Here is a 15,683-nt window from a genome sequence, read left to right as displayed (position 1 = left end):
ATGGTGTGGGGAGCGATCTCCTACACTGGCCGTACACCACTGGTGATCGTCGAGGGGACACTGAATAGTGCACGGTACATCCAAACCCTCATCGAACCCATCGTTCTACCATTCCTAGACCGGCAAGGGAACTTGCTGTTCCAACAGGACAATGCACGTCCGCATGTATCCCGTGCCACCCAACGTGCTCTAGAAGGTGTAAGTCAACTACCCTGGCCAGCAAGATCTCCGGATCTGTCCCCCATTGAGCATGTTTGGGACTGGATGAAGCGTCGTCTCACGCGGTCTGCACATCCAGCACGAACGCTGGTCCAACTGAGGCGCCAGGTGGAAATGGCATGGCAAGCCGTTCCACAGGACTACATCCAGCATCTCTACGATCGTCTCCATGGGAGAATAGCAGCCTGCATTGCTGCGGAAGGTGGATATACACTGTACTAGTGCCGACATTGTGCATGCTCTGTTGCCTGTGTCTATGTGCCTGTGGTTCTGTCAGTGTGATCATGTGATGTATCTGACCCCAGGAATGTGTCAATAAAGTTTCCCCTTCCTGGGACAATGAATTCACGGTGTTCTTATTTCAATTTCCAGGAGTGTATAATTACAAATTAACATTTAGGTTTTTAATAAATTGAACTGCGAATCGCATCCAGGAAGTCCGTTGTTTGACCTGAGTGGACTCTCAGAGGGCGCTCTGCAATGATGTGCCGGATCGTCTGCTTCTCAGCGCCGCAGTCGCACTTTGGGGATGGTGCTCTTCCCCATTTGTGTAGAGTCCGCACATCGACCATGGCCCGTCCTGATCCTGTTGAGGATGGTCCAGGTTTTACGTGGTAAGCCAAAGCCTGGAGGTCTGTTCGACGGTTTCAGTAAGGTGTTTACCTGTGGTGGTGCTGATTCTTCCCATTCCACTTTCCAGCGTTCTTCAAGACAGAAACCATTTTCCTCCAGATCTTTAGCCCTTATAAGAGGTGGATGTGTAGAGCGCAACGTATCTCTGTCAATGCCATTGCTCAAAGCGTGAATCGGAAGTTGCGGGTTGTCTTGTATTTTTTTAAATTCTCTGAGAAGCGCATGTTCTCTTCGTAAGTGAGGTGTCGGTATGTGGCTCAATACAGGTAGCCAGTGAATGGGGGTTGAGTTTATTGTACCTGAAATAATCCTCATAGTATGGTTCAGTACTGTGTCCACCATCTTGGTGTGAGCGCTCTTTTGCCAAAGAGGGGAACAGTACTCTGCCGCAGAGTAGACAAGTCCCAAAGCATTGGCGGAGGAGCCCCAGCTGGTACCACACAGTTTCTGAATGATATTGTTTCTAGTACGGATTTTTCCAGCGGTGCTGATGAGGTGTTGTTTGCAGCTCAGGGTTCTATCTAATGTCACTCCCAGGTATTTTGAATTTTTATTATAAGGCAGAATATTGTTATCAAAATATATCTTAAGACGTCTGTTAGCCAATTTATTATTCAGGTGGAAACACGTAGCCTCAGTTTTAGTTGGACTAGGTTGTAGTCTCCATTGACGAAAGTACGTTCCCAGCAAGGACAAGTCGCTTGTCAAGACAGTCTCAGTATGCTCCATATCTCGATGTTGTGTAGCTATGGCCCAGTCATCTGCATATCCAAACTTTTCAGATTTAGTATTAGGCATATCGGCTATATACATGCTGAAAAGTAGCGGTGCCAGGACTGATCCTTGGGGCAAGCCATTATTGAGCTTCATTGTTTTGCTCCTATAATTTCCAAGTATCACCTGGAATGGTCTGTTGCAGAGCATCTCGTTGGTAAGGTTAGCCATATTCAAACATGGCACGATGCGGAGTAGTTTGTAAATCAGGCCTTGCCTCCATACAGTATCATAAGCCGCTGTTTTTTCTTGTCTTTGGAAGCCTGCCCCGATGTAGGAAGTTAGTGAGAGGACTTGATCTGTGCAGCTCCTGTTTGGCCGGAAGCCTGCTTGTTCCACAGGGGTACACTTTAGGATATCTGGACTTATTCTGTTACATATAAGCCTCTCCAGTAGTTTGTAGATCATGCTAAGAAGGGCAATTGGGCGGTAGCTGTTTGGTTGGTCATTCGGTTCACCTGGTTTCAGTATCGCTACGATTTTTGCTTTCTTAAGGGTATTTGGTATTCTTCCAGTGTCCATCATGCTAGAGAAGAACTGTGCAAGCCATAATTTTGCAAATTTACCGCAGTGAATCAGAAACTCTGGATGAATTCCATCAAAACCTGAGGCTTTCCGTGGCTTGATGTCTCTCAGAGCCAGTGTTACCTCTTCGATTGAGAAGGGCTGTGAGTGTAGTGAATTGTTTCCTACTAAAGATTACAACTTTTTAAGTTCCTTTTTAACTTTTATGGTATGAGCTCGATCCCCTGGAGCTCTAGAGGTTTTACTGATGTGCGCCGCAACTGTTTTTGGAGAAATAGAGCTGGTTGGTCGTTGGTTCCTGCTACTGCCACCAAGCTTCCTCAGTAGCGACCACACCTTTCTGCTTGATTTTGTGAAGTCCATTTCCTCAACAGTCTCTATCCATTTAGTGTGCCTGGCAGCGTCCAGACTGTGCAATAAGTCATCTGCAGTCTCCCTGTCCCCATGCTCTAGGAACTGTTTATAGAGGCGCTCACTCTCTTCGTACCACTCCGGCACGTATTCTTTTCCAAATCCCCGGGGAATGCTGTTCTTAGCTGAGCTGATGACTGCTCCCACAAATCTTTTGTAATTTTTATAAGTTGGAGGTATCCATCCAAGGCGTTTATCAAGTTTTTCTGAGAAAGTAGCCCAGTCCGCTTTCCCAAAGTTCCATCTGGGCCGAGGATATGAGGAAATTAGGGGGATAGTAAGGCCTATTTCTATGAGCACCGGACGATGTTGGGAGTGAGGCAAGTCCCCAAGTATTCTGCGGGAGGCTGGTATAGGTTTGTTATTAGTGTCAGCCGTAACAAGGCATAGATCAGGGTGGGTTTCAGTTCCCCATGCAGCTGACTTAAATGTACTTTGGTCTTTGGCGTCAAAGATTAGCTGTGTATTGCAGTCTTCAGCCCATTTCATCAAGTCTTCACCATTCTGGTCAGATGTGCGGTATTTCCACAGTTCGTGGTTGCTGTTGAAGTCACCCACATATATTGTGGGGTGAGGCAGGGGTTGTACAACTTGTGGAGGCCACGAGTGGCCTGGAGGTTTGTAGATGTTGTTTACTGTTAGTTCACCTACTTTTACAGTAACTTCGTGGATATCACATGTGGTAGATGTAGAAATAAGGACTGCATCTTCTATGTCCTTTCTAACGTACGTTGCTGTACCATGCCTGTGATGTGTAGCATCTATCAGGTCATAGCCCGTTATTTTACCTCTTGATCTTAGCTGCTCATCGTTTTCTGTATGGGTCTCCTGGATTGCAACTATGTCAATGTTGTACAATGTTAAAATTTTATGCATGTATTGGCATTTGGCTTTACTTATGCCTTCAATATTAAGTTGGCAGACTCGTACGATTGGTCCGAGCTGTCTAATCAAGTTGCCCTCAGAAGGACACTCAGCATTCCGTTTTCTGTGAGTCATCGTGATTTGATTATGACCAGGAGATCGTTTACCGATTGTCTGGTCGCCAGTATGGTGCTAGTTCATTTAGCGTTACCCAGGGTGCACGTGTAGTTTTCAACTATGGACGCGAACTAGCTTTACACCCCTGCTGACCTATTAAATATATTTATCAGAAATCAGAATACAATATTTTAAGAGAAGTAGCAAATCAAAGATGGGGTGAAGTGTGTAGAGAAACTAGAGTAAATTCGAAATTCTCTAAACTCTCACAAATGGGTAACAGCCAGTGTTAAGAAGCCCTCCCAAACCGTTAAGTAGCTCAGTTCCAAGGAAAAGTGTCATAATGAAAGAGGGTGCTTAAAATTTTATCATAGGTACACAAAGATTTAGAGGAAGGTGATGTTCGCTGCAAAAATATCGTTTAATGGGAAAAAAAGTATAAAATGCAGAGACTATATGCAAAGCACTCTGTGACGTCATTAAACAGGAAACAGGAAGAGACAAACGCGTATTAACATGCCATTAAGTGGAGGGTTAGAGTTATAAGTAATCCACACCACCTACCAAATTATATGGAGAAACATATTTCAAGTTATGTAGAGAAATTACAGTAAAAATTCCGAAAAAATACGTAGCAGCTTTTAAGAATTATGCACTAAGTGTAGTGAGGTTTCTACCAGCCATAGAATAGAAAGGCAGTAAAATTGTGCAATATCTAAAAATAAAAACGTTTGTAGGTTTAAATAAAGTACCAATATGTGTGTCGATACAAGGTTCCTTCACAAGCGTAATAAATGAGTCACTTCCGTCTGGGGAATTTCCAGAATATTTAAAAAAGGCAATAGCTGTTCCCCCGCCAAAGAAATGTCATGCAGAAGACACAGATAGCTATTGGCTTGCCGATTTCCATGCTGTCATCATTCTCAAAAATAATAGAGTTAGTTATGATAGCTTAAAGAATTATTTGTACAAATGCAATCTTCTATGTGAATCACAGTTTATATTCATAATGGTAGAAGTATGGAATCAGCCACTGTGGACTTCACGAAAGTGGTAGCTGATTCTTGTGTCAAGGATAAGTACTTCATAGCCATATTCTTAGACCTTCTTAAGGCTTTTGTTGCTGTTGACCACAAAATTCTATTAAATAAGCTAGAATCATTAGGAATAAAAGGCATAGGTAATGATTGATTATAATTATACACCCAGCAGATAAGGTACAAAGAGTACACACACTTATCACAAGGAAAATACATTAAATTTCCTCAGGGTAGAGTATTAGGACCAATACTGTTTGCGATATACATCAGTGAGTTTCCCAGTAGTTTTAGTTATGGGATAAAAATTCCATTTGTTGGTAACAATAATATTATAATCACTCAAAAAATAAGAGAACTCCTAGCAGAGTAAGCAGATGAAACCCTCAAGAAGTTTACAACAGGTGAATATGAAATAATGTGACAGTGAACATAAGGAAAACAAATGCCAGGAATTTTAGTTTGAGGAGGAAAGAAAGACACTTAACCTAAATATAGGCGGCATCTCTACAGACTGAATAACAAACACAGAATTTCTGCGGATGAATTCTGATTTTCAGTTTAAGTGGTTGAACAGACAAAGTTACCTGAAACAGGATGTCATCAGTATGTTATATTCTTAGAATCGTGTCATAATTATGTAACAGCCAGTATCTTTAAGTTACAGACTATTCAAATGTACACTCAGTTCTTAACTATGGAATTCGTTTCCGAACAATAAAGCCACACAAAAAAGAACACAGTTTTCGAACGACAGAAAAAGGGCCACAGTAGCAGAGTTTATTGTAAAGATATGTAAGAAACAATGGAGATTTTAAAGACAGCGTGTGAGTACATAATCAGTTAGTTGCATGCATCACAAATAAACTCATTCATGATAATTACTGCACAAACAGCTCTGTCATGACCATGGAACGAGATCTACACTGAATTTACAATTACAAAATACCAATAGAAATCAGAAAACTGTTTTCTACATACGAATAAAATTGCACAATAGATTGACCAAGGAGATTAAAGAGATTACTAACAGTAGCTTATTTAAAAAGGCGGTTAAAACACCTGTTAAGCAATGCGTTTTATACAATGAAGGATGACTTAAATAACTCTGGTTAGGGATTTTGCAAAAAAAAAAATAACACAAGTAGACAATTATAACGATAATAGTACTAAAACCTGATTTCAAATAACACTTATACACTAACTTTGTTTTCTTTCGTTCTTCTTTTTCTTACCTGGAAATACTTCTCTCAAAGGTGAACACTGTATAGTACTAGTATTTCATCTTCTTTCTAAGTTGAAAATCTGACTCCATATAGAAGGACAGTGAGTCGGTTTTTGAGGCTAGCAAACGAGTTGTGGTACACAAAATGGAAAAAAACTTCACCACTAATGTCATGATGTCAGCTGATACTGTGTACATTGATAGGAAATAATGTGTAGGTATTATATGTAGTGTGTGAAGTGTGTAAATGTGTACAGTCAATGAGAGTGAGAAGTAGTGTTGTACAGTGTGTAAATAATGAAATATCTTCCTTGAGAAATAGTATTTGTTCTAGGGATAAACCGAATAAGATAGCACTGCTTTAAACAATGTTTTGTCGATCACTTCTTTTCTGCATAAATTACACTTCCTAATTATTATTCCAATGAGTCTGAGCCAGTCTTGTACGTGGGAGAGTAAAAGATTCAGTCTTAATATTACCATCCAGATTTTGTTTCTCCTTGTTTCCTCCAAACCACTTCAAGAAAATATTGCAATAGTTCGTGCTCTCAGTCCACGACCAACCACTCGTCCCATCCCTGTAAAACCAGATCTGTAATTATATAAATGTCTATACAAATAAATCTTGTTATTTCTTAAATTGTAATGCCACAATATGTCGAATACCCCTGTACAGGTGATCTAATACTACTACTACAATATCAGTGGTAAACCGCTGGAAACAGTACCAGCTGTAAGATACCAAGGAGTAACTGTCCGACCGGACAGACGCAAGTGGAACGGCCGCATAAAACGAACAGTAGAGGAAACAGTTGCCAGGCTGAGAGTCACTGGAATAAAAATTTGGAAATAGAATTCATCCACAAAATAAGTGGCTTTCAGAACAATTGTAAAACGTTTTGTTGAATGTTTTTCGTGAGTCTGGGACCATTTCCAGGCTGGATTAACAGAAGAAATTGAGGAAATGCAAAGAAGTGTGTCACGTTTTGTTATGGTATCGTTTAAGAAGCGCGAGGCCGTTATGGAGATGTTTAGTAAACTGCAAGATTTTACAAGATAAGAGTTGAGTATCAAGGATAGGTTTGCTATTGAAATTTAGAAAACAAACATTCCAAGAGGAAACAGTGAACGTATTATTTCCTGCTATGTTTCAAGCGAAATGACTACAACAAGATGAGTTAGATAAATTGGAGCCGTTACAGAGGTTTACTGGCTGCGGTTCTTCCCACTTGCAATATAGGAATGGAAAGGAGAAGGGAGAGCAAACGATAGTGGAGCCGCAACTGCCTTCCACAACGCACCGTAAGGTATTTTTCAGAATATAGGTGTACTACCTAACCACGATATCATTGTACCTGGACTCCCACGGCTGTTGCAGGAAACATGCGGTGACGTCACAGGCACGGTGGTGGCCAAGGAAACCGCATCGCACAGTGAATGTGTTCGGCACAGCTGTGCATATATTATCAAGTGGTTTAGCGTATCCTTGTGAATTATCAGGGTAAAAACTCTCGATAAACTGACCGAAGGGCCCAAACTCCCAGGTGCAATAACACTGTGGGCGAGTAATAGAGGCAGATTACGTGCTTGATTGCCAGAGGTGCGTAGGATCATTACTATAGCAGGTACTTTCCAAGAAGAGTAATTTGAAAGCGGCAGACTAAATTTGTAGTTTACTGTGCGTATTCTGCGTGTAACTTGCATATTGCGAGGTGATATAGTGGTTGTCAGACTCCACATGTCCGAGATTTAATCGTCAGGCGGTCTTCAGATTTATGTGTTATCACAGCTTTCACCTCTGTTGATGGCGAAGCTTCACTGTGGTGGGGAGGCCACTGCAGGTAATTCTGTAGCTGGCTAGTTATTTGTCGAAAAACTGGAGAAAGGCAAAAACATATTCTCTTCAATTTAACAACGCCTAGAGCCGGCCGAAGTGGCCGTGCGGTTAAAGGCACTGCAGTCTGGAACCGCAAGACCGCTACGGTCGCAGGTTCGAATCCTGCCTCGGGCATGGATGTTTGTGATGTCCTTAGGTTAGTTAGGTTTAACTAATTCTAAGTTCTAGGGGACTAATGACCTCAGCAGTTGACTCCCATAGTGCTCAGAGCCATTTGAACCATTTTTGAACAACGCCTAATAAAGCACTGCGGTGTTAAAACGATCCTTCGAGTTGGAGACAGCTCTACTTTGTTCTTAAGATTCTCGTAAAAAATCTGAGTCATTACTTATTTACAGACCTCGAATTTGTATGTCGCAAGTGTTGCGCGTCAGCTGAAAAGTTCTCCACGGACTACCAGTGATCCGCTTCTGCTCTCATATTCTACAGAATGCAAGATTCTTGTACTAGAGTAGTACCAGTTACAAATTTCTCATTAACGCGCTCTCTCGAGAGCCCCCGAACGAGGCAACTTCGCTGTCCAATTGTGTTCGACGTCTGCGCTGCACTCCGAGCCAGCTGCCGCCCTTGATGGCCATCGTCAGACTGCTGGGGTCCGTCTGGAGAGTCGCCGGCGTTTCGGCGACGGCCACCAGGCTGAACCGCGCCAGCAGGTGCACCAGCACCAGCTTCACCTCCATCAACGCGAACCTCTGGGCTGCAACAACAAGACCCCAGTGAGAAGCATATGCTGTGCTCGTAATTTGCTACCTACTGGTGTTCTCAAGGAGTTAGTATTAATTACTTTCCTATTATTCAGCTGTGTAGAAGAAATAATTAGCCCAAAAAGAACATTTGTATCTTTCAGGAGATGCTTACCGATGTTTCATTCTAGTATATCACTAAAGATTAGCTATTTGTAGCTCGTCATCGTCTTCATTTAAAGGAAAAATTTCTCGGCACACACCATTTACCTAGTTTCTAGGGTTCCACATGGTGATCCTGTGAGGACTGCGGTTTAAACTATCAGTCAAACGTATCTTGTAATCACTTTTATTCGTTTCTCTCGATGCCGTAGCCATCCATAAAGTAATAAATCTCGATAAACGAAACCGCCTCGGCTGCCCAAGCTCTAATTTATAATTCTGGACAATCACAATTAAACAGATGATCTCGCAGAGCCATTTACAAGTAAGTGTCTTCGTCAGAATGTGCAGTCGACACATGAAGCACATGCGACGACTTCACAGCCACAATAACGGTGGTCCAGATCTTCACGGCTGGCTAGTTCCGCTTGTGCTTGTGAAGAGTGTTATAGGAGAATTTTGGCAGCCGAGATGATTTCTTTACCAGAATTTCCTTCTTCAGCATACTCACTTAACGCTGCATGTGCTCGTACAGAGGTTAGACAAAAATATGGGAAGACTGCCAGAATGCATTGTTAATCATAAATGCAGATGCTAGCCAAGCCTGCAGCATGCCTTGTACCTGACCACAAGTGGCAGCCTTGCAGTGTCCTCAGTACGGTACAAGTGTCACTCGTGCCAACAGCAGTGTTGTGTACAGTTGTGAGTGCCTCGTGTAAGAGCTGAGTGCACTCGAACGTGGGCAAGTTGTTTCTGCTCGTGTGATGGATGTTTCCGTGACAAAGGGAGCCAAAGTGTTTGGTGTTTCAACAGCCACTGTATCGTTTATACCATATAGAGGGAAAGGGAAAAAATATCATGCGCCAAGTCGAAACACGGACGAGACTGTGTGTTGAGTGATCGTCACAGATGGTGATTGAAGAGGACTGTGACGAATAATAAGAGGACAACAGTAACAAGTCCATGCAGAACTGGATGACCCACTCGCGAACTATGTCAGCAGGAGTAAACTACACTCCTGGAAATTGAAATAAGAACACCGTGAATTCATTGTCCCAGGAAGGGGAAACTTTATTGACACATTCCTGGGGTCAGATACATCACATGATCACACTGACAGAACCACAGGCACATAGACACAGGCAACAGAGCCTGCACAATGTCGGCACTAGTACAGTGTATATCCACCTTTCGCAGCAATGCAGGCTGCTATTCTCCCATGGAGACGATCGTAGAGATGCTGGATGTAGTCCTGTGGAACGGCTTGCCATGCCATTTCCACCTGGCGCCTCAGTTGGACCAGCGTTCGTGCTGGACGTGCAGACCGCGTGAGACGACGCTTCATCCAGTCCCAAACATGCTCAATGGGGGACAGATCCGGAGATCTTGCTGGCCAGGGTAGTTGACTTACACCTTCTAGAGCACGTTGGGCGGCACGGGATACATGCGGACGTGCATTGTCCTGTTGGAACAGCAAGTTCCCTTGCCGGTCTAGGAATGGTAGAACGATGGGTTCGATGACGGTTTGGATGTACCGTGCACTATTCAGTGTCCCCTCGACGATCACCAGTGGTGTACGGCCAGTGTAGGACATCGCTCCCCACACCATGATGCCGGGTGTTGGCCCTGTGTGCCTCGGTCGTATGCAGTCCTGATTGTGGCGCTCACCTGCACGGCGCCAAACACGCATACGACCATCATTGGCACCAAGGCAGAAGCGACTCTCATCGCTGAAGACGACACGTCTCCATTCGTCCCTCCATTCACGCCTGTCGCGACACCACTGGAGGCGGGCTGCACGATGTTGGGGCGTGAGCGGAAGACGGCCTAACGGTGTGCGGGACCGTAGCCCAGCTTCATGGAGACGGTTGCGAATGGTCCTCGCCGATACCCCAGGAGCAACAGTGTCCCTAATTTGCTGGGAAGTGGCGGTGCGGTCCCCTACGGCACTGCGTAGGATCCTACGGTCTTCGCGTGCATCCGTGCGTCGCTGCGGTCCGGTCCCAGGTCGACGGGCACGTGCACCTTCCGCCGACCACTGGCGACAACATCGATGTACTGTGGAGACCTCACGCCCCACGTGTTGAGCAATTCGGCGGTACGTCCACCCGGCCTCCCGCGTGCCCACTATACGCCCTCGCTCAAAGTCCGTCAACTGCACATACGGTTCACGTCCACGCTGTCGCGGCATGCTACCAGTGTTAAAGACTGCGATGGAGCTCCGTATGCCACGGCAAACTGGCTGACACTGACGGCGGCGGTGCACAAATGCTGCGCAGCTAGCGCCATTCGACGGCCAACACCGCGGTTCCTGGTGTGTCCGCTGTGCCGTGCGTGTGATCATTGCTTGTACAGCCCTCTCGCAGTGTCCGGAGCAAGTATGGTGGGTCTGACACACCGGTGTCAATGTGTTCTTTTTTCCGTTTCCAGGAGTGTAGAACTGCAAAGCCGCTCGTCGCTGGCGGAAATGCCTGTAACAGAAAACATGGTGTCGAAGCGATAAAACCTCGACCATGGGGCAATGGAAGAAAGTCGTTCGCTAAGAGGAGTCTTTTTTCACACAGTTCCCAACTTCTGCCCGACTTTAGGTCCCAGGAGTGAACCAGGTGGGCGATGATTTGGGCACCCATATCGTGACATCCCATGGGTTCCGTGGTTAATCCGGAATGTCACGTTACTGCCAAGGTCTATATCGCCTTTGGCTTAGCAGGTCCATCCCCTGGTAAAACTCCCCCCCCCCCTTTTCCCCTCTCTAGTGGCGGTGCTTTGTTCTAAGATGACAAGACCTCCATTCACTAAGCTCGCGTCGTCCAGGGCTGGATGAACTGTAGCATCCCCTGTGGCCGGAACAGACACCGTATCTAATATTACTGAGCCTGTGTCGCCTACTTTGGAGAGATGGGTGTGCCATCGTTTTCCACCTCCATCATCGTTACCTCAACTTGACAAAATTTCGCAGGACAATAAGATTCTCTTGAAAACCGTACGTGACCTGTCCCTTCTCAGACGACTGGAAGCTATTTTGAAAGGCAAATGGTCTCATACTGCATATTAGGCATGGCAATGTGTTGTGTTTTTGCTGTTTCCATATTTTTGGCGTACCCGTGTATATTTAACTCTCTCCAAGTTCACTATCAATCCTAGAAATTTCTTAACAGTTCGAAAAAAATCTTATTTTCTTAACAGTTCGAAAAAAAAGTCTTATTTCTGTGGACTGAACTCTCAAGCATTTCTTAACTGCCAAAGTTTCGCTGTTTTTTTACTAATTCGGTACAGTCATTCTTTTGTGAAACATCTTTTTTTTTTATCTACATATCATGACATGGCAAGCGCTTAGGCTGTCTGCATTGTGGTTGTCCAGAAAATGTTCCAACTTGAAAATCACCTCGTCGTCATTCCGAAAATGCCTCGTAACCAATGTTTCCTCAAGTACTCACTGGACGCCATGTCAGGAGAATATAGTGGAATGATTCAAAGTTTTACGAGCTGCCGTCTACCAATATGGTTTGGTAGTTTTATTACACTACATAAATGGTGTTGTAAATGGTAGGACTACCGGCAGTTTTGGTAAGGAAGGAAATACAAATGGATGTGTAAGAGAGGATCTGGGAGCCAACAACTTCTCTTTGTTTGCCTGTTCGTTTTGTACACGCAGAATATACACTCGCATTTTGTAAGTAATATAAATCAGCTGATCGTGTAATTTCCGCGCTTTTATGTATCCAAAGCAATTTCTTTTGATGCAATCATAGCTTACACCCACAGACATAAAAGTATATAATTATTGTTCTTATCTTGTACCCAGGGCAAGAAATTCCTGTTATTATTGATAAACGCGGAAGTTATTTATGAGTAGTAGAAATATATTTCATTTAATCGAATAAGTTTTGAAGCTAAGATTGACATAATTTTGTGTTGTAGCTTTTTTTATTTTACATTTTTGTTGCGAAAATTTCGTTTTCTAACGCTGTATGATAAACGTGTTTGTTTTCTATATTTTTACAATAAAACCTAAATTAAACATTGACAATTTGTGTTTTGTTATAAATACTGCTATTTTTAACTAACAGACAAGAGGACAACTATGTAGAAGAAAAATATTCCTTATGTTACACGGCCCTTTATAAATCCTCATTCAGTGTCAAGACGGTTCAGCGCTTCTGGTTTTTAATGGAATCTAGAGAGACGCCGATCGCACATGTAAAGAAAGCGACTGTGATGGGGTAACACACTAGACGTATGCAACACACCTAACGTACAGGTAACTGACCAACGCTGCCAGGAAATCTACTACAGTCTACGCTTAATTATGATAGTCTATGATAGACTACGCTAATTTTACAGGTCTGTGTATAGGACAAAGGAGAAGCATGCATAATTGTGTCCTGTGCAGAATGCTGCGGAAAATTGTTGTGGTTCAAAATCGGCCCTTGGGAAGTTTACAGTGAGGAGATTTTGGTAGTATGCTACTGTTACAGTTTGCCCTGCCCTTATGAACATAATTTGTTTTCACCAAACCATGGCATCCAGCATCACCTGACTCTACGTTGGTTGGGTATCGCCCGTTTCGGCGGCGAAGAACCCACATGTTGTCACTGGTTTCTTTCGTCCGCTGTGTCGGGGTCATAATGTTGCATCTAGAGGCGTCTGAAGCCTGAGAACAGTCTTGACACAGCTGCAGCATATCCATCGCCGCCTCCGTTCGACGCGCTTTTTGAATGAGTGTCAAAATGAAGGAAGATTACGCTACAACGTCTCGTCGACATCGAGGTCATTCGAGATAGTGGCTCTGAGCACTATGGAACTTAACAGCTATGGTCATCAGTCCCCTAGAACTTAGAACTACTTAAACCTAACTAACCTAAGGACATCACACAACACCCAGTCATCACGAGGCAGAGAAAATCCCTGACCCCGCCGGGAATCGAACCCGGGAACCCGGGCGCGGGAAGCGAGAAAGCTACCGCACGACCACGAGCTGCGGACATTCGAGATAGTGAATGGATGTCAGCAGTCGCGGAACACAGCAACCGGTGATATTTATTATGTTGAAAACGTCGTGCAAGATGTTGAAAATTCATCCATAAGTGATTTTTCACTTTTTCAGCTATTGCCTCGATTACGGCGCGCTTGTCTTCGAGAACCCGGGCCGCCTCTTGCGAATGCCGGGTCTTCACGCTGAGATTGTGTACCACTTCAGCAATTCAACTTCATCAACTCAAAAATGATCGTTCCAACGTTCTTCCCACTAAAATGGGATGCGCCATTTTCTTTTCAAAATTCCAGTGGCGTGGCATGGTACAGCGATGTGAGGATTTCAGCGTTCACCAGCATTGCAGATTCATAACTGCAACAACAAAAATAATGCAATAATTAAAACCTTATGACTACCCTCATACCTCCATATCCTAACAGAAACCTGTCTGTTGATGGCAAGTGCAATAAAATGCCCATATCTTGTCTTCGGCATTTACTTTCGTGTACCGTGACACACTGACTGAGGCAACCTTCCTCTATACTTCGAGGGTCCGTGACGGTGTAACGTGTTTGCTGTTCATCAGTTCTTGTTGCCCAGCACTGAAATGACACGTGATGCGCTGCATTGTGGCCTCTGTTAGAGTGTGCGACAGTTCAAGGTCGACCGTGAAACTAACACTTTGCAGCACATGGCACATGGCTATGTCGACGACACACAGGTCACCCTCGATACGACGGTGTGCGGTAGTTCCAGTCCTTGCAGACTCAGAGATGGAGAGCCTGCTTACTGCGCCAGACAAGACCTGCCACTATCATGCGTCAGTCTACGCCTGACGATAACCCAATCACATGATATGGCGAACCACTGTTTTCGCAGTGGAACAAGAGGTCTGCAATACAACAGCTATCGCTGATAAAATACCTTGTATTCATCATTATTGTCTGTTGTGTGGTCATTAGAAATTTGAAGATTGCCTCCTACTTGCGGATACTCATTGCTTTCGGCCACATAGCTGAAACACGTTATTCTGAACGCTGAGCGCTGATGTCATTTGTGTCGTTCCTCTTTTGAGACAATCCTTTTTTTAATAAACAGCTGTATCTAAAGTTATATTCCAACTAGCTCAGCAGATGGGGAGGACATCGAGGAAATACATTATGAGATAAAAGAAATTATTCAGTCAAGGGAGCTGAAAATTTAATAGTTATGGGGGGACTGGAATTCGATAGAGGGAAAAGGAAGAGGAGGAAAAGTAGTAGGTGAATATGGACTGAGGAAAAGGAATGAAAGAGGAGGCCGCCTGGCAGAATTTTGCACAGAGCATAATTTAATCATAGCTAATACTTGGTTCAGGAACCATGAGAAAGGTTGTATACGTGGAAAAAACCTGGAGACACAGGAAGGTTTCAGAGTGATTGTATAATGGTAAGACTGAGGTTTCCGAAACAGGTTTTAAATTGTAAGGCATTTACAGGGGCAGATGTGGTCTCTGACCACAATTTATTGGTTATGAACTGTAGATTAAAACTGAAGAAACTGCTAAAAGGTTGCAATTTAAGAATATTGCGCCTGTATAAATTGAAAGAAGCAGAGGTTGTAGCGAGTTTCAGACACAGCATTAGGGAACGATTGGCAAGAACAGGGGAAAGGGATACAGTAGAAGAAGAATGGGTAGCTTTCAGAGATGAAATAGTGAAGGCAGCAGTGGATCAAGCAGGTAAAAAGACAAGGGCTTGTAGACATTCTTGGTTAACACAAGAGACGTTGAACTTAATCTACGAAAGGAGAAAATATAAAAATGCAATAAATGAAGGAGGCGAAAGACAATAAAAACATCTAAAAAATGAGATCAACAGAAAGTGCAAAGTGGCTAAGAAGGAATGGCTAAAGGACAAATGTAAGGATGTAGAAGCATATGTCACAGGAAAATTAAAGAAACCTTTGGAGAAAAGAGAATCACCTATACGACTACCAAGAGCTAAGATGAAAAACCAGTGCTAAGCAAAGAATGCAAAGCAGGAAGGCGGAAGGAGCATATAGATGGTTTATACAAGCGGCAATATTATGGAAATGGATAAGGACGTAGATGAAGGTGAGAAGGGAGCTATGATACAGCGTGAAAAATTTTACAAAGCACTGAAAGACCTAAGTCAGAACA

The 15,683-nt window shown here is 43.7% G+C and overlaps 1 protein-coding gene across 1 annotated transcript in view; it reads right to left on the bottom strand.

Moving 5' to 3' along the window:
* Positions 1-7,991: 7,991 nt before the first annotated feature.
* LOC126235972 (cytochrome P450 9e2-like) overlaps positions 7,992-15,683 on the bottom strand; it is an 83,767-nt gene continuing 76,075 nt past the window's right edge. The window contains exon 7 of the mRNA XM_049944943.1: positions 7,992-8,399. Within this exon, the coding sequence (XP_049800900.1) occupies positions 8,164-8,399 (236 nt within the window). The 3' untranslated portion in view covers positions 7,992-8,163. The remainder of the gene's footprint in view (positions 8,400-15,683) is intronic.

This window comes from Schistocerca nitens, chromosome 2 (genome assembly GCF_023898315.1).
Source record: "Schistocerca nitens isolate TAMUIC-IGC-003100 chromosome 2, iqSchNite1.1, whole genome shotgun sequence".
Taxonomy (NCBI): domain Eukaryota; kingdom Metazoa; phylum Arthropoda; class Insecta; order Orthoptera; family Acrididae; genus Schistocerca; species Schistocerca nitens.
Note: the sequence above shows the minus strand (reverse complement) of the source record. Positions and strands in the feature narration are given on the sequence as shown.